The 25,418-nt window shown below is 34.9% G+C and overlaps 1 protein-coding gene across 1 annotated transcript in view; it reads left to right on the top strand.

Annotated features, from left to right (window-relative positions):
* Positions 1-25,418, top strand: part of LOC143254951 (uncharacterized) — a 76,457-nt gene that overhangs the window by 24,779 nt on the left and 26,260 nt on the right. Inside the window, exons 5-17 of the mRNA XM_076509871.1 lie at positions 1,915-2,099; positions 2,222-2,399; positions 4,001-4,125; positions 5,707-5,827; positions 10,374-10,562; positions 10,945-11,026; positions 12,782-12,897; positions 14,228-14,395; positions 15,986-16,050; positions 18,678-18,801; positions 19,104-19,246; positions 20,499-20,640; positions 24,828-25,036. Coding sequence (XP_076365986.1) covers positions 1,915-2,099; positions 2,222-2,399; positions 4,001-4,125; positions 5,707-5,827; positions 10,374-10,562; positions 10,945-11,026; positions 12,782-12,897; positions 14,228-14,395; positions 15,986-16,050; positions 18,678-18,801; positions 19,104-19,246; positions 20,499-20,640; positions 24,828-25,036 — 1,847 coding nt within the window. The remainder of the gene's footprint in view (positions 1-1,914; positions 2,100-2,221; positions 2,400-4,000; positions 4,126-5,706; positions 5,828-10,373; positions 10,563-10,944; positions 11,027-12,781; positions 12,898-14,227; positions 14,396-15,985; positions 16,051-18,677; positions 18,802-19,103; positions 19,247-20,498; positions 20,641-24,827; positions 25,037-25,418) is intronic.

Raw genomic sequence — 25,418 nt, 5'->3', positions numbered from 1 at the left:
TGAAAAAACTAAAATAATTATGAAGTGTGTGTGTGTGTGTGTGTGTGTGTAAGTATGCATCTCAGAACTTAACCAAGCCACTTCCCACACCTAAAACATGTAAATTCGTGATCCAATAGATTACAGGTTTTTTTGTTTGTTTTTTGCCATGGAATTACTAGGACGGATGAGACCTAACCCTAATCGAATATACAGTTTATCATGATGTTGTTGATTAAGGCAAGCTGTCACTTTTTCATTTCGACAATTTTATTTTACTATCTCTCTCTCTATCTCTTTTTTTTTTTTTTTTTGTAAATGCTTGTAAAAGTTATATCACATTATACCTTCTTGGCTTGTAAATTTCATGTCCACCTCTTAAGCATTAAAAGCCAATCCCACTTCATCCTGATATGATCTCAAACTATAATCAATTTCGCATTACGTGTGCATAACGTGAATGTGCTTTTAACATTTCACTAACAAAAAATAAAACAAAACGTAAGTGCACGTTCTCTATGTATTGATACAGATATCGCGTGCGTTAGATGATAAGGGGTCAGCGGGTAATAGAGGGCACTCTCGCGAAAGTCATATGGAGGTTCATAAATACATAAAACTCTTTCGAATTTCAATGTATAGAAGTCGTCACTCCCACCCCCACCCGAGGAGTCTAACTTAATAGATTTTTATTAATCCATTCCATATTATCTACGGTTGTCTCCCATGTGCACTCATGAGCGCTTTATTGCACAGTAGAAAATTAAACTAGTCCACATAAAAAATATAAGAAAATAAACGTTAATAATTTTGCTATGAGTAATAATACTCTTGAAATGTGCTCTGTGTTTTTGAAGGGGAAACATGTCAACTAAAATGTTGCCTTTTAAGTCAGCATTAACAATAACGATGAAATGCACTTATTCTCAAATATAACGACATATTAGGTGCTTGATAAATAAAATAAGTTTCTTCTTATAGAAAATAACCGAAAACACTTTATCTGACGTTTCACTTTGGAGCTCTCACCAAACGTTGAAGATAGTGTTTATCACAATCTCCCCTACTAATGTATTTGTTTGAAATGCAGAACATACATTCCACTTCTCCTAAACAACGAATCAAATTTGCATTTACAACTTTCTTTGTAAGTCAGCTGCTGGCATTCATGTAAAGCTCGGAGTTTGATGAAGGGGCCCGTTGTAAATAGAAGCTTAACAATACCCCAGTCGCATATACAGTCTTAGCAACCTGTATAATCTATATACAACATTTCGGCAACTCCCAAGTTGCATATATAGTGTTAGTAATGTGTATAAACTATATACAACATCCCAGCAACTCCTAAGTTGTATGTACAGTCTTAGCAACCTGTGTAAACTATATACAACATACCAGGAGCTTCCAAGTTGTATATACAGTCTTAGCAACCTGTATAAACTGTATATAGAAAAATACTCTTATGTAATATATCAATCACATGTTGTTGTTGTTGTTTATTGTAATTAGTTCTTCACCATTTTGTATTCTGATATTTAACCATATTCCTGTATTATTTGAAGGAGTGTATTTTGCATAATATCTTAAAACATGTATAAATATTTATATATTCCAAATTAAACGACTTTTTATTTCGATTTTTAACATTTCCGACCTCAGGTTTCCCCTGCTTAATAATAAAGGTAAGAAACACGTAAAATTCTCTAATTATCCGCCTGGTGGTAAAAGACGATACTACTACTCTGTGTACAGATGTGTTACAGTGAAGCTGTCGACCTTTGATATGAGAATATAAATAAACTACCAAAAACGATATTGTTGTTTCATTGCTAATGCTTTGATAAATAATTACTTATACTTTTAAAACAAAAATCGCTACTTTCTGAACGTTAGAACATGTAATAATATTATTATGCTCTTTATGTTCTCAAATAGTCGAGTAAAACGAATAAAGTGCAGCCAATATTTAAGGCCTTACGTCAGAATGTCGTCACTCACCTGGGAGATCCCCGGATGTGGACTGCTGAAAGTTTTACGACATCTGATATTCAGGATTTACTTCTGACAAGTTGTCCGAACATTTTGATGAACATACAAAACGAATCATTAATTCAAAATGTGTGAGTAGATAAAATAATTTATTGATGATTTAATTAACACACTTTTTCAATGCTTTTAATTAACTCCCCCAATAAATGTAGTCATATGATATAATATAACATTTTTACGTGTATTGTTATAGCATAACAGCCTCTTCTGGACAGAACATAAGACCAGAGACTTCCGCTGCTCTCTCACGGATGAAGCTAAGAATGTATGGTGATCCCGAAATGTGGAATTCTACATACCTGACAAATAAAATAAATGATATTTTCCAAAATATGCTTCCCTGTCAGGTGGCGCAGATTAACAGCTCTGCTGTAAGTTTTAACTTTCATGTTGTAACTACTTACAACAATAAAAGTACTAATTATAATAATGTTTCATTGGTCGATGTACATTGACGTAATTGGAGATACTTCTGACGCAATCATAAACTAGAACTCAATTAGATGGCTCCGGCATGGCCAGGTGGTTAAGGTGTTCGACTCGTAATCTGAGGATCGCGGGTTCGAATCCCCGTCACACCAAACACTCTCAGCTGTGGGAGCGTTATAATGTGATGGTCAATCCCACTATTCTTTAGTAAAAGACTAGCCCAAGAGTTGGCGGTGGAATGCGAAGACTAGCTGTCTTCCCTCTAGTCTTGCACTGCTAAATTAGGGACGGCTAGCGCAAATAGCCGTGGTATAGTTTTGCGCGAAATTCAAACCAATCCAAATTCAATTAGACAGGTTCTACTTTTTGTTTTGTTTTTAAGGATGTGTTATATTTTCTTCTCCTAATTACCTGGCTCAGGAAGAGTTAATATCCTCTAATATATACACACATAACTAAATTAACTGTGCATCTCCAAAGTCATAGTTCTTCAAACACTTAAAATGTTGTAAGAACTTCTTAGCGTTTGTTAATTAATGGCGTCACCTATGTCCCAAATGTTCAAAAAATTAGTTATTGTAATATACTTCTTTAAAACAAACAATAATTATATGTATATATATATATAACTTTTAACATGGTATTACGTTTATTAATAAAATAAATTACATAAAGCAACCTTCCACAATGCATTCAACCCTTTCGCACCTCCCACCACTCACGTGAAATTTCTGAGCTATGTTTCTACCATAAGTCCCCTACACACACACACATGCTTGCTATCGACCAAAGTTTAGACATATTATTTATTTATATCTTTTCAAAATTACTTTCCATGTTCTATCTTACTGTTTTTACCTACTTCCCTTTTTCGCCCTGCACGGCCAAGTGGTTAGGACGCTTGACTCGCAATAGCGGTGGCTCGTATTAGAATTCCCGTGCCACCAAACATGCTCGCCCTTTCAACCGTGAGATCGTTATAATGTGACGGTCAATCCCACTATTCATTCATAAAAGCGTAGCCCAAGAGTTAGTGGTGAATGGGGATGACTAGCTGCCTTCCCACTAGTCTTTCGCTGCTAAATTAGAGATGGCTTGCGCAAATAGTTCTTGTGTAGCTTTGCGCGAAATTCAAACAAAACCCCTTTATCATCTCACCTTCACCCTTGTCCCACCACTATTCTCATCTTCAATCCATTCTACTAATCTTCCTGTCATTCTTTTGTTTCTGTGAACCTCTTACGCCGCAATGAAAATGTAAAGAAGATTTTGGTTAGCGCCTTTCTACTTCTTTTTAATTTGTAGTTACCCTGGCCTCGTAAATTTATAGTCAAACATGCGTTAAATATAATGCACAAAAAAAATGTAACGTTTTATCATTGGTCTAAAGAATAGACTGTCTGGGTTAAGACGAATGCGCTATGTTTCTTATAAACAAATCATTTCAAAAACAGTAGTTGTTAGTGTGTTTTGTTGCTTTATATGTATATATGTATACATATTTGTGACAAAAAGTTTCTCCACATATTTACTTCAATTTTAGATTCTAGGATCTCTCAGCAAGATTGGCACGGTACGTAAGCAGTACCCAGCTATAGCACGGGCAGCTGTTGGCATAGCAGTGAATGTTAAGGATAAGTCATCCAATAGAAGCAACCTCTTGAGCAGGTGGGTGTATCTTGAATAGCACCATGAGACAGTACAAGTGATTAGGTTTTCTTGGTTTTTGTGGTGTTTTTTTAAGTCTGTTTATTAAACGTGTCTTTGTTTTATTATTAGATAATAGTTTCTTTTTTAGTTAAGCATGGAGTTAAATATGTAACTTCTTCATCTCTGGTGTGTCTAGTGTATGTTAAATTCGGGAGACTGTTTAGAGTGCCTCGCTTCTGGTGGATTACATTATTAGAAAACTTAAATTCTGATGGATTACATGATTAGGAAACAGCTTCTGGTGAGGTAGATGATTAGGAAATGTAACATTTGATGGATTACATCATTTGTAAACCTACCTGCTGGTGGATTACATGATTAAAAACTTAGCTTCTGATTATTACATGATCAGGAAACCTAACTTCTGATGGATTACATGAATTAAGAAATTTAGCTTCTGGTGGATTACATAATTAGAAAGCCTTTTTATGTTGTTTTCGCTTTATGTTTTGTTGTTGTTTGATTTCTCCTGTGAATTTCAGTGGTGATGGTTCGTGTGATGTTAACGTTTAAACCATTTTTCGTGTAGTTGTTTCATTGTCAACTATGAATTGTATGTCTTTGTATAGCTCGTTTATGTTGAAGACATTTTATTTGTTCATCCTTACAAGTAAATCCGTAAAATAATGTCATCCGCTTATCTAAGCCAAAATGGCGGCTCATATACGTAAGCGACTATGACATGTAGTTCTATGTGATGTAACAGAAGATATTCATACAAACCCGGGTCCCCTCACATGGAAGGGACCCTGATGCTATACCTTTTAACCTATTTCTAAGTGTTCTTATCATTACGAAGCTCCATTTACTGAATTCTGCCCGGAACTCCGGAATGACAAAGACCGCCCTCTGGATATTTATATAGTAAAGTAGATGTTTTCTTGCCGAAGCTGCGCAGACGAGCTTTGAATAGGTGAAACTTCAGTTCTCAATAGAGAAGCGGCGAATCAAAGGATGTGTTAGGCTTCCAAACTACAATTCTTTTTTAACTTTTGGTAAAAATAAAATAAATCTGTAATATAATAAATTAAACAGGTTTATAGTATTTGAAATTGTTTGCTTAGAACGAAATGTTATAATATATTTAAGAATCCAACAGTGTGAATCAAAGCGATGGTGGTGTGAGATAATATGCAAATTTTCAATACGCGTCCTAATATACGTTTATTACATACAAACATGTTACTGTTTTCAGTTTGTCTGTTTTCTCACGGAGCTAAGAATCTCATTTGATTTCTTTATTAACTTCTGACTTGTTGTTCGCGTCGCACGATTTAACAACGTCCTACTATAGCGTCAGTAAAGTCAAGCTAATTCTAATGAAATGATAATGAATATAGTAAGTGTATGTGTGTTTTCTTATAGCAAAGTCACAACCGGCTGTGTCAACCGAGGGAAATCGAAACCGTAATTTTAGCATTGTAAATCCGTAGACTTACTGCTGTCCCAGCAGGGGACAAGTGATAGCCACGCATTTGCATTTAAAATTGGTCGTTGGTTTCTATGCAATGTCAAATTTGTATATGTTTCGTTTCTCAGCCTAGGAGATCTGAGGCCATTTCTCTCGCTAACCGACATGAAGTCTTTGGATTTAAATAAAACACAAATAATGGATGTTATACAAGAGAAAAAAAACCTTGGATACGAATTAACTATGATGGTAAGTTCAATTATTATAATTTTATTCGAAACTTCACGGTTTAAAAACTCTTAAAAATTACACGTCAGTGACAAACAAAAAGCGTGAATGCAGGTAACATCAGTCAATAGATTTATAATTATGTATCTTTAGTTGTATTAAAATAACAATGGGTTATGTTTTTTTTCAACAGATGTTTTACAGTTTTATTACATTATATGCAACATCAAACATTATGTATGTATGGGGGGTTGTTGAGGGGAGTGGTTGTTCGGTAATCAGGTGTATGCAATTTTAATAACGTACCCAAAATTTTATAAATTAATTTTGATCTTTGCTTTAAACTAATTTTTTTTTGTAATTAAGCACAATAGGCTATCTGTGCTCTGCCCACCACCGGTATCGAAACTCGGTTTCTACTGTTATAAGCCCGCAGACATCCCGCTATGCCACTGGAGGGCACCAATTTTTGTCCAAAGACTTCTAGAAACGTTGTAGCTTTGTAAAATAATAGAAAAGCAGCGTTGAAAACAGTTTCGTATCTAAAACTGCTGTACTATGATTATAATTAAAATATATAAAAGTAAGATAAATTTTAAGAAATGTCCAGCGAATAGGACTCGAACCCCTGATCTCTTAATTGAGTTTATGTTTACCTAATAAATAAATAGCGCATTTTTGGTATTTTTAATAACAAATTAAACTTTTTTTTTCAAAAATTGCATAAAATAATTGATAAAATTGTGTTATGTAATTTAAGGATTTGGAGGACGTTTACTGTTGAAAATGACCACTTCAATGTAAACATATTGTTATGTATTGCAATTTAAAATAATATAAAACTGAGTTAAAGTTTAATTTAAATTTAGAAAATAATTATGTAAAGATGGATCAAATTTATGACATTTGCCAACAAGATTGATACACAGAGTTTCTTTCTTAATACAAATATATTTTATGACATTTGCCAACAAGATTGATACACAGAGTTTCTTTCTTAATACAAATATATTTTTAATATATAAATAATAGTAGAATTTACAATAACGGTTATTACAAATGGTGATTTATATATAAAAGTTTTACAAACTTACAAACAATATTGAGTCTTCTATCTGATCCGGACCTTCTCTAATATCTTATCGAGGGTTCACGACGAGCGAACTAATTCTGACTTGATATCGGTGCAGTTCCCTTAACAAGAACCTACCTAATTCTTTGCTGATTCCACCTGAATTTTTCTCCACTGAAATTATATAATGTATGCATTCGTAAAAATACTAATGTCTGATGTTAATCCTTTGAAGTTATATGGTTTGTAATGTTTGTGATCTGTAAACAGTGTGCCAACTGTAGCAAACCAAAAATATAAACCGTCTCTTGGCGCGTTATGTTGGTTTATAAGCTTAGTCGAGCGAAATTATACAAATTTCAGTTGGCCTAATAATACTGACGATACTTTAATGCATTCGTAAAATATAAATTGTTTATTTTTACACTCGATAATCTTCTACAGAATTAAGTTAATAGGCGGGAATTTTTAATACATATTTAAGTATATAATTTATATATATTCCTAAAAGTATATTTAACTGAAACAAATGCCCCCAGTGACAAAGCGGTATATCTGTGGACTTAAAAAGCTAGAAACAGGATTTTCGATACCCGTGATGGACAGAGTACTGATAGCCCACTATGTAACTTTGTGCTTAACTTCAAACGTCGATATTAGAATAAATATATGATACTAAATCCTTCACAATTATGGAAAACTCATTGAAACGCGTATTATTTGGATAAGTTTCCAAAGTGTTTTACAAAGTGAACAACGTTCACGTGCTCCTTCATCAAACACTTGTAAATTCTTTAAAAACTTCTGTTTTCTAAATACATTTCTCAAATAACTTCATATTTAGTCACATAAAAAATTACTACCGGAAAACTTCACAGAATAATAACATTTACTATGTTTTGAACATTACTTCTAAGTTACTTTGTTGTTGTTTTTTGTCATTTTTACGTTTCGAACAATATTTCATTTTTTACGTTTCGAACGCTATTTCTATTCACTTTTCTCGTTGCATACACTGTGTTTCGAACAATATTTTATTTATATTTTTTTTTTGCTGCATACACTGCGTTTCAAATAATATTTCCACTCATAGTAGTTTCTTCACATATACTGCGTTCCGAATGCTACTTCCACGCGGGTTTTTCTTCGTCTTCTTTGTTTTAAACATTACTTTTATAAGTTTTTTTTCATCCACTGAACTTTTAAGACTACTTTTCCACACTTGTTTCAGAACATCAGCCTGTGCTGTATGCTAAAGTTTCACCTAAAAGTCTTGCAATTGTAAATTGATTAAATAACGTCGATCTAGTCATTTAAATTTTCAGTGAAAATGCAATGATAATCGAATCCGATTGGATTTCAAAACCAAAAAATCGCTTCTATTCGGATATAGTAGGAACCATTTTGTTTGAAAACGAAAGCTTATCTCTTGATACACAAACAATCCTTTAAATTATTAAATATTCAGTGATATTGAAAGTTACGATAATTCTTACATGTCACGCGACTTGGGAACGTGTGCGGGTCCTAAACGATGTGTTACATTTTAATTTATTCGAATAGCACAAAAACAATACAAATTAACCAGCTACATCAAGAACCAATTCGCGTAAACGTATTGTTTCTAGAAAAAGGTAAAATATGTTCATTTTATTGTGTTTAAGCTTAGTTCGAACTACTTCTATACCTCCCCAGGGTACAGTGGCAAATTTGCGGGCTCACACCACTAGAAATCGGATGTCGATACCTGCAGTAGGCAGAGCACAGACAGCCCATTGTGTACCTTTGTGCTTAATTCCAAACAAACAAACAAAAATTTCTATACCTTCGTCGTGTTTGCTAAATGTTGGAATCAAAATGACTAACGATTATGTGATTCGATTTAATGGAAACGATTAATCGATTTCAAAATTGTCACAGCCCTTACACGTAAAAAAAAATCCATACGAGTGGTTTGTAAAACATATATACCAAAGTGTCAAGAGTGTTGTATACTCTGAAGGCCATATTTTAATTATATTATCGTGTTTTCATCTACAGGTTGATGTGGCGGATTTTGTTCGTGAATAAATGTACTATAAGTTTACATGCCATGGGCATGGTTGTTAGAACAATAACATTTCAGATTTACGCATCAGTCTTACCAGATTAAAGATACTGCAGCGTCAGTTAAGACACAACTCTGGCGGCTTTACGATGCTTTTGTTTTGTTCAGTTTCTTTTCTGTTGTTTTGCCACTTTTGTTTAGTTTTGTTTTCACAGTACCTTTTGTTTTATGGTTATGAAAAGTATTTCTTACATTTTAATACAAAACGAAAACTTGTATCGATCGGTGTGCTCATAGAAATACATTACAATTTACTATTTCTTAGCTGCGAGGGACACGCCCAGCGTACATTCCAAACCTATTATTTTGTGAAGTCTGGTATGAGATTTAAGATTAAAACACATTCATTCATAAAATGTACTATCTACCCTCGACCCCACCCCTAGCATTTAACTTTGAAAAGTTAATCTACCTTCGTGATTACAATGTTTTATTCAATTCACAACATACAATCGTATATTAATTTATTTCGCATTGCTTTGGTCCGTTGGCTGTTTTTGAATTTCGCGCAAAGCTACTCGAGGGCTGTCTGCGTTAGCCGTCTCTAATTTAGAAAGGTAAGACTAGAGGAAAGGCAGCTAGTCATCACCACCCATCGCCAACATTTGGGCTACTCTTTTACCAATGAATAGTAGGACTGACCGTAACATTATAATGCCCCCACAGCTTAAAAGGTATGCATGTTTGTTGTGATATTTCGTATTGCAGTAATACTTTGAAACATACCCTGTGGAAGTAAATAAACAGATGTTTAAGAAGCACACAAAATTTTTGTGACCTGGTGAGCAAAAAGTGGAAGTGAGAGTAGCCGTTTCGGTTTGGTTTGTTTTTCTTATAGCAAAGCCACATCGGGCTATCTGCTGTGTACGCCGAAGGGAATCGAACCCCTGATTTTAGCGTTGTAAATCTGTAGACATACCACTGTTCCAGCAGGGGAGAAAAGTTTCTGTAATAGAAAAAACAACAGGAAATCTTTATAATTTAGTGGGTAAAAGGCTTAAATTGAGATTGTCACATTGTAACACATACATGATCTTACAATTATCATATATTTAATGAAACTACACCCGGGAATAAACATTAAATAAGCAAAATTTCAAGGTGATTACTTCTGAGTAAATCCGAATTTTTCTTCTTCCATTCGATCGGATTAATAATCACTTTAAGTCGAACATTTTCAATTAAATATACTTGGTTTATATTTACTTCTGTAAAGTTTACCCGATACTTTTACTTCACTTTAGGCCTAACCGTGGGAATATAACTTCTAAAACTACCTCATTTTTTATACTTTATTTAATTTTACTTTTTAAACGGCTGAAATAAAATTGACTGTGTTTACTGATATTTAAAAACTGATATGACTGATTTTGCTATTTTGCTAAAAGGAAAAACGAATGATATTTACAAATAAAACGGAAGGAAATGTGTCGTGGTCAAGTGACACTGTCAAACAACTGGACAGCATCATAAACTGTGTACCAGAGTCCTTGCTGAATGACCTCACAGAAAAAGACCTTCTGAGTAAAGACATGTTATTGGAGCTCGTACAGAACGAACGTAACAGGAAATACTTGGTGAGATAGCAAGAAATGGAGTTCATATATTCCACCATATGAGGCCTATCTCCTTGTAATCATAATAACCAAACTTGTATGTTTTTCCTATAACTTTAAAGCAACATATCTTTATATTGTTAATAAGGTTTAGATATTTAAAGGTATTTGGATTGTAATATTAATGAAAATATAGTTTTCTGTATTCTATGACTTTCAGTACAACTAACTACGAATTTATAATTAACATTAGGCCCTGCTACTTTCCCAGTTAGATTTTCAGCTGAATCACGCTTCGTGGTAACCTAAGCGTATGTATATCATATTTTTCAACTCACTTGATGCGTGCTTGGAGACGGACACTGTTTCTAATGTGGACATCTTGTTGATTTTGATATTTCAGGGGAGAAAATTATTACACAAACTCCGTGGAGAAAAATGGACTTCGGCAAATTTGCGCCAAGTTCCGCCAGAAGTTATAAAAAGTAGGTTGTTTTTTATCCAAACTGTTGGAAAGAAATGAAATAAGATTAGAAACTTGCAATCTGCCAACTTACGTATAGCTATACGATCCCGCGTCTGCTTTGGAATAATTAAAAAATATCTTTGAAATAGGCCAAACGTTCTATATAATGTATCTTATATGAAATATTTAAAGACGAAGAATAATTATACAAGTTTTGTATACAGTGATTTTTGTTCAATTGAAAATTATATACTATCATTCCAAATTTGGGTTTGAACCGCCACCTGCTCTGTTCATTAACTACGCCTTTTCATTCATGTCTGATAAAAACAAATTAATTTTTTCATGAATGTTTTATCACTGTAATTAGTAGTACATTGAAACATCTTATATCATGAGAAACTGGTCATACAAGATTTAGGATCGTGCAAGAAGAGGTTATAGCTCATTTCAGAATATATACATGTGGGAGGCAGAATAAAAGTGGAGGGAAAAGATTTTTTTTGACCAAAAGAACAGAAAACGTGTGCATCAAAGGTGCACCCATTACACCCACAGTACAGGTCTTTTGCGTTCTAGATTAAATCTTATGTATTCTCCTGTTTCTCCTCAGTAAATTTGATGCATCTTCACTGAGACATATTGAAAATTGGGGGTCCCCGATTCCTACGCCATTGGAACAATAACATAGGAGGTTCTTAAGAAATGTACCACTATTACAATGTATGATAACTATTAAAGGCTAATACGAACAATTCTTTTTTTTTAAGTATAACTTCCTTGTTCGTTTACACACAAAACATAATGTAAGAAGTTACTTTAAACCTAAATACCACAATATATTTTTGTTCAAATCTAAATGAAAGAGCAATCACAGATTGTATACACTCGCCCCGCTGCTCCTTATGGAGATTGCATGCTATTAAAACTATTGTATAATGTCAAATTTCACTTTCGAAAACTCAGAATAATCAACGATCCAGACCATTTTTGTGGTATAATTAGGAACCTCAACCTTAATGTGCCTATGAAAGTTGGTACAAATCCGATCGCACTTTACAGGTTTATTAACTTGAAACCGCAAAAATATCCATTATAAAAATTGTTTCAAAGTCATCCGGACCAGACTTTGAGAGAGCTGGCCCACACAGGGTGTTTGGGTGTTTTCCTTAGAGCAAAGCCACATCGGGCTATCTGCTCAGCCTACCGAGGGGAATCGAACCCCTGATTTTAGCGTTGTAAATCCGGAGACATACCGCTGTACTAGCGGGGGTCAGACCCACACAGACTTCCTGTCTTCTTTAAAATTTGTGTATAGATCAGTCCATTAGTTTTCGAGATACTCGCGCGAAAACACAGACAAACAGACACAGACCCAATTGCAATACCCTCCCCTCCGATGGCAATGGTAATAAACATAAAAATATTCTCAAACCTAAGGTAAAGAGTGTACGCAAAGATATGCGCGAAACATAACTTAAAGAAGTACTAAAATATTTTCAAATCTAAAGTACGAAATATATCTAAAAATATTTTTAAAATTGTAAGAAAGTAAATATAAATGTGTTCAAAATTAAAGTAAAGAATGTATGTGAATATAACGCAAAAAAGTGTGCAATTCAAGATGCGTTTAAGCGCAAATTGTGGAAATTCACTGCATTTAGAAATATATTTAAACCTAACGTAGTTATAAAGGACACATAAACTTCAATCAATTATATAAATACAATGATAAAGCCACAGTTATACCTTAAACTTAATGTTGATTGTTTAGGTATATCATCAATAGAACTAAATGACATGGATTCCAATGTTCTTTTGGAAAATATGGACCGAATAAATATGGTGGAAGACTTGGATCCAAGTCAGGCCTTTGTCATACTGAAAAAGGTGAGAGTTGGTTAATTTTAAATATGTGAATGTTTTATTAGAGTATTTGTATCCTACGGTTTAAATTTTTTTTGTTTGTTTTTTTTTCTGTTAGTCATTAAATTTAGGATTTTAAAATGTCTTTTTCACTACTGTTCCACGCATTTCCGAGTTCAGGTAATAATTATTGAAATCTAGATTTGTATGTATCTTTTAATGTTAGAGTGTATCACCCTCTCTGATATTTAATATAACTTTCGCTCTGACACAGACGGAAGGGCTAGTCAAGAGGGGTTTAGTCTCTCTCCATGTTTACGCCTCATGGAACAGGCTATTGACAATTAATTATCTCAAAGTTATCACACATTAAGTGGCTGCGTTTCACCGAGTATATTTTAGGAACTCTTCCATTTAAAGTGTATATAAATGTCACATTTTCTGGAGGTTATAATCCCTGATCCCCATAGGATTTCACGTTCAGATCTCGCACACACTTTAGTCCTCTCCTCCTGGTGAATTTTGCTTCCTCTAACTATGTTTGATACCTTTTTAGTTTAATTTTTAATATTAATCTTAAAGCAAATAAATAAAAGAAATACACAACTTTCAATTAAGTTAATTTTTTATAACGTCAACCAAAAAGAACGTCCACAATATAGGAGAAAATCTTGTTATACCGTACATTGTGGTTACAAACATTTCCTTTTTGTTTTAATTGTACGATAAAACTAGCTTCCAAACATATTCAGATACGACAAGGAGATTCAAATATCCTATGTTAACAGGTCATCATCTTCCGTACACTTGTTGTCAGTATTCTGGCCACTTTTTACTGTCAGTCTTCTGTTAACATTCTACCCATTGTCAGATGTCTGTCCATTCTTTGTGACCTATTCAATACCCTTATTCAATGCCATAAATTACTCTATTCACCTTCCACGGTCAAGTTGGTGTTATAATAGATGACGTAGTAATAATGCACCCATCTCCATCTTGGTCTACCACCTACCTATATCTATAGGTCATACTCTACTCATAATGAATTGATATGGAAATAACATGTAATATAATGTTTTCTTATCTAACTCTATCTATTTTAGAACTTTTCAACTCTTAAATAATATTGCGACCTTGAAAAGTTTAAAATAACATGTCTTTTTCATTGATAAAATGTATATAGATATAAATATCTGTTGTAATTCAATGAAAAACATTGAAAACAGTAGAAAAATCTTTCATATGTGTCATCAATGCGTGTGTGTGTAAACAGTGATTGGCATTCCATATTCCTATTAGATTTTCGATTAAATAAGATAGTCTAATATTTAGAAAAAAAAACGTTTCATTTTAGTTAAGGGAAGATAAACAACTGGATCAGTTAACCACATTGCTTAAGGAGAGTGGGAAGAATATCACAGCTTTCATGGCTAACATGTTGCCCGCCAATAAACTCGCCAGTCTGGACATCAGTGAACTAGAGAAACTTCAGTCGGTCGTCAGTGGATCCTCTATACTTCTGGTAAGAAATGACCTTAAGTTGAAAATTCTACCGTCATCCATGTCTCCTTTTACAAGTTTAAAACATATCTTGTTTGATTATTACGAGTTTTTCCTTTCTCACTTGCTTAGACGTTTGTTTCATTTTTATTTCTTAATAGAATAATCGTCTTATCACAGGGTGTATGATGTTGAAACTGGTGGGACGTATTAACATTTAAGGAAATAAATGTTAAGGCAAATAAGGGCTTAGACACAATGATCTTAACTGGCCCATTACCCAAACCTCTCGCAATAAAAGCGAAGAATCGTACATCAACAGTCAACTATGATTTTGGTGTTGTAGGCCACTTCCAAACAGTATTGCTGTTGTTTTAACATCCCCTTATATGACACATGGAGTAAACAGCCATGTCAGAGATGCCTCGGTTTCATTCAGATATGACCACCCTTAATTATAATATACTGACTAACAGGAAGGCAGGCAGTCAGCATCACCAACTGCCAGAAATCTTTGGGCAAAACAACAACACTGTCCCTTAAACATACAATGTATTCATAGAACCTTGGACCTACGATACAGAGTCCGTACGTTAACCATTAGGTATCTCCGACGTCTACCAATAGTTTGAGTGCGGTGCTTCTCCATACTGGGTATGTAAGGCAATCCATAGTTACGTCATCCATGCTTGTCAGCCAATCAGCGCTCACGTAGATGGGTATTTCTTGTTTTCTAAGCAGCATAGAAACACCATTGCGATCGTTCAAAGATGGAAAAAAAGATACCTCGTTCACCAGAATGTCTTGTTTCTGGCAAATCTAAAAGGACTAAATCTGTGAATCAAAAATTTAAGAAAGAGTATAGAGCAAAATATCCGGTCATTGCATCAAAAGTCAGTGACAGTCATGCGTTTTGTACAGTTTGTCACATCGATTTTTCTGTGGCGCATGACAGGATAAATGATTGTTCCGAATATACAAAATCAGCATCCCACCAACAAAAGGCTGAGGCGAAGACAAAAACGATGCAGATAACGACATTTATGAATAAAAATTCAGAATATGAAACCATAAATGTAGAAGTGATGTTCACGTCATGGCTCATATTTACCCCTAGCTGTAGCCGATCATGCAGAAAAATGTTCCCAGACTCTGATATAGGGAAAATATATGACTGTGCTGGAACCAAAACTACAGCCATTGTACAAATGTTGGGTTGTGAAGATGACAAAATGATTTCAAGCATACTTACTAACAGTGTTTACAGTTTCGCCACAGATGGGTCCACAGACTTAGATGACTCAAAACTCTATCCAGTGGTTGTACGATATCTGTACGGGCTCTGTCTACAATCATTACACTCAGTCATTTGAAATAGTTGGCATCTCTGTAGTTACTACTTAAAAAATAAAAATAATAATTTTGTTGTTGTTGTTGTTATTGAAAAAACCAAAAGGTTAATTTAAACAAATATTTAAACAAAAACAATATGCAGCACTTTCAACGAGTAATTAAGTGAACAAATATATGTGTGTGCTATATATCTTTGTGGATTTTATACGTACTTCCCTGTGTTTTTTTACTCAGAATTGTGTTTCGTTGTTTTTTGTAGGTCCAAGCCGTAATAGACAAATATCGAAATAAGAATATTACTACAAAAAATGTCTCCAATATTTTGTAAGTAAACATGTGTTATTTGTGTATAATCAGAGTACTCTCTAAGCAGACTACTTTTATGGACACTTTCTGTACTCACGTAGTGTTTACACAGCATTCTGGGCTCTATACTCTATAAATATGTATTAGTTCATATATACTCTTCAAAAAAAAAAACGCAAAAGGGATATTTTTCTTATTTTAAAGAGAAATATATGTAATAACGTTACAAGCTCAGAGTATGTGATGCTACACGTGCTAAGGCACTGATTGTCAGACCAAAATGACAATAAAAGTTGTGCACTTTGAAAACGGAGGAAAACATCGGATTTTTCGCCAAAACGCATTCGTGTCCAATAAATTTGTTTGAGAGATCTGCATGTTCTGCAAGTGCAACATGTGCAAAATCCCTATAAAAGTAACGGGTTCTCGGTTTCCATAGCTCAGTGTTAAGCCACCGACACGCAATACAGTTACACCAAGACTGACTGAAGCATAACGCAACAACGCCATTGGAAGCAGGCGAAAATCGATCAGATGTTGCCAGAGCTGTGAATGTCCACCGAAGCACCATCACAAGGCTATGGAATCGTCACCAACAACATGGATCAACTTGTGACCGTCCACGATCGGCAGACCTCGTGTGACCATGCCCGCACAAGATCGCTACATCCGGTTACGTCACCTTCGGGATAGGACCACCACTGCGACGTCTACTGCCTCGACCATACCAGGGCTGCGTAGGATTTTCGGTCAGACCGTACGCAACCGTCGACGAGATTCTTAGGTCCCATGTGCAACTCATCATGGTGAACGTCAACGACGTTTTTCAACATGACAACGCCCGTCCTCACACAGCCCGACTCACCACTGTCTTCTTGAGACACCACAACATAAACGTTCTTCCCTGGCCCTGCAGATCGCCAGATTTAAACTCCATCGAACATCTTTGGGACGAGTTGGACCGACGTCTGCGACGGCGACAATCTCAACCGCAGACTCTACCTCAGCTTGCAGCAGCTTTGCAGGCTGAGTGGACAACCATTCCACAGGATGTGATTCGTCATCTCATCGCTTCCATGGGCAAGAGATGCCAAGCAGTTATTGATGCTCACGGGGGGCATACTCGTTATTGACGTTGAGTGACGTTAAACTTCAACTAGTGAGCGTGGACTTCGCCTTTGCAGTCAGACTTTGGATGTTCAGCAGTGAATGTGCAAAGTTTCACATATGTCATACAGAACTACCCGGAATAAACTTGTTAACAATATGTCTCAAATTTTGCCTTTTGCGTTTCTTTTTTTGAAGAGTATTGTATCTAAAATGTATAACAGTTCTAATACTATCGCTGTCATCTGAAATTTTCAAAAGCAGTTTTATGTGTTTCTCTCTATGATTAACAATGCAGTTCAATGTGTCTGTTAATCTATTTTTAATCTATATAAGAACGAACACAACACGTTAGTTAAATAGATATCACAAAATAAATACACAGTTTTTGTTTCTTTATCTGATATACAAAAAGTTACTTTGTAATATTGTAAAACTGATATATATATCAATAATAATGATAAATAAACAAACATAACTTACAACACTAAAATCCTAGGACTGAAATGTTCAAAATAATAAGAAATTCCTTCGTGCCAAAATAAATCTACAAATATTTCCCATTTTTAACCATCAGGGCTTGACAGTAAGGGCAGTCGCTTTGCATTTATGATCATCCTTTCAGCCGCGAAGGAGTTATTATGTTATGGTCAGCTCAACTGGTCGTTGGTAAAGAAGATCATAAGAGTTGATGTTTCAGGGAATTAGGAACGGTAGCACAAGATTTTAGTAGCTTTACAAACACTGACCATCAAAAGTCATAACTTCTTGTGTATGGTCTTCACTGTGTTCGTGCTATAAATATCCGAATATATTACGATTCTCAATATCTTAAGAGACTATGAAGTGACAGTTTCAGTAAATATAACAACTTTTAGGTTATTCATTTATACACAGGATTTGAAGCCGATACTCAAAGTACAGAAAAGTAACATTGTTCTCGTTGCTCTCCTCAGTTAATCAGCGATACGTTTAAGGGTTAAAATCTTGGGTTCGATTCCTTGCTGTAGAGAGAATTATTGCGTAGCTTGACAGAATAAAAACAACAACGACGACCTTCTTGTCGTATCTTCTCGCATCCACCTCCCAGGAGCACAGCGGCATGTCTGCGGGAGTTCCAACGCTAGTAACCGGTTTTCGATACCCGTGATGGGCAGATATATTCCATTATGCAACTTTGTGCTTAAATTACAAAAAACCAACCAATATATCTACATATTACACCATAAACTGACGTTTATACCTTGCTATAGAAATCTTACGCCAAGTCAGTCAACATTTATTTTCCATTTAATTCGTATTAGTTAGCAATACAAAAACTGTACAAACGTATAATCACATGTAAGTACAAATAACGAAACTAAGTTGATTTGTTCTGTGTTAACAAGAAACATGTTTTTTTTCCATAATTATTCCCTGTACTTTCAAGAAAAAGTAGTTTGTGTTCACGAAGCTCTTATTTACGATGTATTTCTATGTTACGTTATTTCCGTGCATCTGCGTACAAATTGTTAATTAATGACTTCTTCCTCTTCTAGAACAGATATTCGATACCTACCCAGAGTTCCGTGTCGCTGGATCGAGAGTATTAATGCCAGCAACGTGATGAACATACTGGAATCAATATCCTCACAACTTGACCAGTACGCTTTGCCACAACAGGTGTTAAGTTCTTACATGATAATAAACGGATTAGATTAGGTTAGCTTTGGTCAAGTTTGATTAGATTAGATGTGCAATTGCATATTCTCCTTGTTGATAAGGTTTCTAAGTTCACATATTAAGCAAACAACGTTTAAGGAAAACGAATAAATAAAATATTAGATAATGACTCTCGCCCATCGATAAATATAACGAATAATTATTTTGTCTTAAGAAAAGGGTAAAATAATGATATTGTTCTCCCAGTAAACATATAGATAGTGACTTTATAACGTCATATTAACGATATCTGTATTCTATAGACGGGTTGCCTCAGCATGAAGCTGAAAGAATATCTCCAGATGATGTCCGAAAACAGGAATTTGGGTGAACAAGAGATACTAAACTTTCTTTCTCCGGGAGACGTTTTTGCTATAGGAGGAGCAATAGTAGCGTCAACATTCAGGTAAGGTCGTCAGACGGGGAATTTCCATAATCGGGAATGCTGATGTCATGCAATGTTAACCGTCAACCAACAGTATACAGAGTCTGAATTCACTACTTTTTCAAATCACGTGACACCTATTCCAGAGAACGTCACTGTTGTGGCCAAGTTTGGCATTGCAGTAATTGTCTAGAAGGTTTAAATTGTGTCGTAATTATTCATGCAGTCGCCACGATAGTCCTTGTGGTATCTTAGCTCATTAATACAGTTTCGGGATCGTCAGGTTGTCCTTATGGTCACTTGGCTCATTCATATATTCGGGTGGTCGCCACAGGTATCGTTGTGGTCACTCAACTTACTCACACAGTCGCGGGGTCGCCACGGGTGCTCTTGTGGTCACTTAGCTCCTGGTCGGAATCATCCACCGTATTATGATCATGTTCACCATTAAAATTATGAGTTAAGATCTAAAACTGGATAATGTTTGCTATTATCACCTAATAATACTCTTTTTGTCAATTCAAGTCACTCTCATAGAGACACTCAAATTGTAATCACGTATTTGTATCTTAATTTATAACCCTGCTTATATTATGGCTCGATATACCACGTGATAACTCAGATTGTAATCACATATTTGTCTCTTAATTTATAATCCTGCTTATATTATGGCTAGATATACCACGTGATAACTCAGATTGTAATCACATATTTGTTTCTTAATTTATAACCCTGCTTATATTATGTCTCGATATACCACGTGATAACTCGGATTATGATCGCATATTTGTCTCTTAATTTATAATCCTGCTTATGTTATGGCTAGGTATACCACGTGATCACTCAAATTGTAATCACGTATTTGTCTCTTAATTTATAATCCTGCTTATATTATGGCTAGATATACCACCAAGATAATAATTATCATGGTTATCAACTAATTACCAACATTCTAGTCACCTCGGTTGACAACTTATACAAGTACAATATTTGGTTTATTTTCTTACAGATCATTCAATAGTTAAAAGAAATAAATTTCAGCCATAAAGGTAAAGATCTGTTACTTAAAACAAAACTCTTCATCACGATATAATATTACTGCTTATTTTCACTAAGACAATTTTATCCTGTACACCCTAACTCACATTATAAATAATTTTATGTCGTTACTGGTGTATCTTCTATACAATGTAGCTCATACTGTAACTGACTAACATGCTGATTTTATTCAAACATGCCAATATATCGTGTATTTATCAAATGTTGCCAACAGTGAAAAAGCCATCAGAGAAAGTGACAAGTCCATGCGAAACGCCATCTTTACTGTTCTAGCCAACATGAAAGCCAACGCCATCTTCAATATTCAACCAAAACAGAAAAGACAAAGCCTGGCAAGAGCTGCCCTTGAAAACATGGTATGTATATGTCCAGTGTTACGTAGTTACTTGGTACTGCATTTTTATATGGAAGATATTCTATTACTATCTTTAGTTAGTGTAGCTTGTTATAGAAAAATATTTTATTCCTATCTCACTGCTACCAAAGCCTAAGGACTAATTTTCCAAAAAAAGGTTGTTTATCATTGGTTGTTATATCAACAAATCTTGCACGGTTAGGGTATATATTTTTAAGTATTTGTTATTATTAAAGGTTACACGATTGGGGCGTATTTTTGTGAGCATTTGTTATTATTAAAGTTTACACGGGTAGGGTATATTTTTGTATTTGTTATTATTAAAGCTTACATGGATAAGGTATATTTTTGTATTTTTTACTATTAAACTTTACACGTTTAGGGTGTATTTTTGTGAGTATTTGTTATTATTAAAGCTTACACGATTGGGGTGTATTTTTGTGAGCATTTGTTATTATTAAAGTTTACACGGGTAAAGTATATTTTTGTGAGCATTTGTTATTATTAAAACTTATACGGGTAGGGTATGTTTTTGTATTTTTTGTTATTAAGTTTTGGACATGTACTTTTCTTTTTGTGTGTGCGTCGCTATCCTTTATTTCAGTATTTTATTTTCAAGCGGGCGATACGAACAGAATTAATACTGTTGATGGTGAAGCTAAAAGGTGGTTCAATAAAGACATGGCCTTGCCTTTAGTAAAATCACGCGCCTGCTGTGAAATTCACTTAAGCTTCTATACTTTAGGTAGATTTGTCATTGCCTAGAGACTTTGAGTCCCGGCATCTCCAGGAGGTTAGAGCGATCGATTCGAAATCTGAGGGTCGCGAGTTAGAATTCCCGTCACACCAAACATGCTCGCCCTTTCAGCCATGGAAGGCGTTATTATGTGACTATGCATCAATAAAAGAGTAGTCCAAGTGTTGGCGGTGGGTTGTGATGACTATTTGCCTTCTCTCTAGTCTTACACTGCTAAATTAAAGACGACTAGCACAGAGATCCCTCGTGTAGCTTTGCGCGAAATTCGAAAACAAGCGAACTAAAGACTGCGTTCCTGGCCACCTTTGTTTAATCACTAAATAATTACCAGGCAAAACAAAACATACACCTCCCATGACGTATTAACCTTTCTGAGGTACTCTATCCCCTGTCGTTTCTTTTCTTAACCACCTGTCTAGATAGTGGAGTAATTTTGCGTATCTTACTATTACATCCGTCACAAAGAAAGTGATTTTGATATAAAACCTAAACATGACTCATAGCAGCATCTCAGTATTCACGATTTAAAAATGTGTTAAAGGTTTTAACATCTTACGTCTACAATAGATCTGGCAGTTTTTGGTCAAGTGCTAAATATCACTGATTAATATTTAAAACACAACCTTTTTTCATATTCATAATACAGTGAACTTAAATCTATTAAGTAAATTGAAATTTTCAATATGAATGGCAAAATAGAGTAGTGTTTCATCCAAACATTAAACATTTCTTAAGCACACAATCACATTATTGCAAAAGTGCAGAATATTTCCATCAAATGTTAGCGTATTTTTCTTTAATTATAAGTGCGATTGTTCGAAATAACGACACCAGCCCAAAAGAGGACTATAAAATATTACTATTATCCATTATTTGTCAACATAATTATTCGAAATGCCAACTTCCAGTTCAGAAGGGTTATATTAAACGTTACGGTACTGTTCCTTAATTATGAATATACTTCTTAGAAAAGAAAACATTAAAAGACTTACATATACCACAACGTTTCTGAAAGGTTTGTTTGTTTGTTTTTGAATTTCGCACAAAGCTACTCGATGGCTATCTGTGCTAGCCGTCCCTAATTTAGCAGTGTAAGACTAGAGGGAAGGCAGCGAGTCATCACCACCCACCGCCAGCTCTTGGGCTACTCTTTTACCAACGAATAGTGGGATTGACCGTCACATTATAACGCCCCCACGGCTGAAAGGGCGAGCATGTTTGGCGCGACGGTGATGCGAACCCGCGACCCTCAGATTACGAGTCGCACGCCTTAACACGCTTGGCCATGCCGGGCCTTTCTAAAAGGAGAACCAGATGTAAAAAATAGAACCTAATTAGTAATTGAGACTGATATTATATGTCATAAAGTGTGATTTCTCTAATAGATCTTAATGAAGTTTAAGAAATTGTAATTTTGGTCCATTTTGGCCTCCCCGTCCATTACATTAAACTAAACACTATAAAACTCAAAAAGAGCTCTTATCATTTAAATATTTATCCAGCTTTACATTAAACACCCTTAAATTAACTGTACTTACCAAATTTGAAGGTAATCTATTCTAGAAGCTAACCACCTTGTTAAAAAAATAACTCTATCTGAGATGATGTCTCCTACCCTACCTCTCTTGTGTCTCTAGTCTTACCATTTCACCATTAAATACGAAAAAACTTATGTATCAACAATATTAATTCTTTGATCCATATTAAATACCTCAGTCACATCCTAATAAATCACTTCCAATAGCTCAATGTCCTTTCTGACATAAGGATCCCAAGACTGAACACAATACTTCAAATGTGGCCTAGCCAGTGACCTAAACAATAACAGAACTTTAGAACCTGTATTCAACAATTCTATAGACACAACCTAAAATCCTATTTGTCCTGTTACAACAGTAACAATGCATTGCTTGGATAGCTTAAGAAACGGATCAACCAGAACACTCAAAAACTCTCATTCCGATTATTGTTTTTACACTACTGGAGCATTTTTTTACAAGATTTTATCATCTTCAGAGGAACACGTTACATTAGCAAGCTGTAAATGTTGGCACTTGATCCAATTGTAAAAATGTTTTTTTTTAGGAAAATATTGCCGAATGTGTCAGCAAAATGTTGCTTTCCATAAGTTAAGTACCATTTATGTATGTTATTAAGTGAGGTTTGTTTGTTTTAAATTTCGCGCAAAACTACACGAGGACTATCCGTGCTAGCCATTCCTAATTTAACAGTGTAATACTAAAGAGAAAACAACTAGGACTCACCACCGACCGCCAACTCTTGGGCTACTCTTTTACCAACGAATTTTGGGATTGACCGTACATTATAACGTCCCCACGGTTGAAAGGACGAGCATGTTTGGTGTGATGAGAATTCGAACCCGCGATCCTCAGATTACGAGTGGAGCGCCCTAACCACTTGGCCATGCTGGATTAGTAAATGAGGAAGAAAAGAAATGACATTAATGTTATTTAATTACTTGACTTGTTTATAACACCACGTGATAATTTACTAAGGACTAGATGGATTTCTTCACACGTTCTTTAAATGTTTTATTGAAAAGTTTGCAGAGAATAATGGATTAAGTAGAATTATCAGGCATGGTTTGTTGTGTTTTAGATCAGGATTATTAATTACAACACATGAGGTCCTGAAGAACAGGAACAACTCCAAAGTCTCATGTCGTTTTCAGGAAACACTATTGGAAAACAACAAAATCCACAGTTCTTTTATTTTCTGTTCCAAACAACGACCCGCTAGTTTTAATGAAAAACTTAATAACCATACTTTAATTCATTGTACAGCTTGTTATATTGTACGCAAGTTTTTCTTTCTAATTTATTGCGTTCAACTTGCAGATTATTGTTTTTGTCCACTCTTACCGATGTCGAGTTACCAAATTGTCTTTTTTTATACTAAGAGTAGTAATGCCACTAGATAGGATCTTTTGAACCATTAATTGCTAAGGTAACTTTTTAAATAGTGGAGCAACACAAACTATGGCGTGTTTAGAAACATGTTATTCAGTGATAAATTAAAAGTGTAGAAGCCCAATATTTATTTGATTGAGCGTAGCGATGGAATGCGCCATACAGACACACCCATTATGTCTGGAGTTTAGTGCTTGCCTTAGGGTCAAACTCTTAGGTGCTGAATTAACCTGGATACATTCTCCTACTTTTCTTGGAATTAGTTTCTGTAATTCTGGTGTATCTTTACTGGGACAGACTAAAAACTTGAAGACGGGTGCGCCCCCCCCCCCCGCTTCGAAGGCCAGTAATATTGTATCGAACATTTCCTACTATAACGTACAAAGTCTTCCTAGTGTTACAAACTATGAACATTGGTTATTGCCAGAATAACATCCAAGTAAGTGAGAGTTACCACTAATACTTTAATCCTTGTTTTTGTTTGTACTTTGTTTACAACAGGGAGCCACTCAAGGAAAGTTAACAGATGGACAAGTTTTGTCCTTGGGGAATCTACTGTTATCACTTCACCCTTCTGAGATATCTCGAATCCCACCGGAAACCCTGGAAATGGCATTGAACACTTTAAAGATGAGTGGCTATGGTGATGAACTCTGTTTCGACCCGGAAATGAGTGATTCGATTCGGAAACAATTACAAAAAGTACATGGGTTAGTGTAACCTGAACTGGTGTTGTCTTCTTTTTTAGGCATACATTTCCTGCTACTAGAAGGGTTTTCCAGGTCCACCCAGGTTATATCCTTTCTTAGAACTGTCTAATAGTACAATCGTTTTACTGTCGTGTTTTATTAGTAATGTACATATCGTTATATCTGTGGTGTAATATATTTAAAACTGTATGTTAGTAAACAGTAAAAACACCAAACTTGTGAGTTTTAACTCGCGTGCTTCATTCTGTTTATTGTTCAAAATAACAATGTAAATATACTACTTAAAATTAATAACAGCTGTTTAACTCATATTTGTGAAAACAAATTCGCTAGATTTTAACAAAAAATTGTTTCTGTTGAGACTTCTTACATCTAAAGTTTA

Source organism: Tachypleus tridentatus, chromosome 7, assembly GCF_004210375.1.
Source record: "Tachypleus tridentatus isolate NWPU-2018 chromosome 7, ASM421037v1, whole genome shotgun sequence".
Classification (NCBI taxonomy): Eukaryota; Metazoa; Arthropoda; class Merostomata; order Xiphosura; family Limulidae; genus Tachypleus; species Tachypleus tridentatus.
This window is presented reverse-complemented; position numbering and strand designations above follow the sequence as displayed.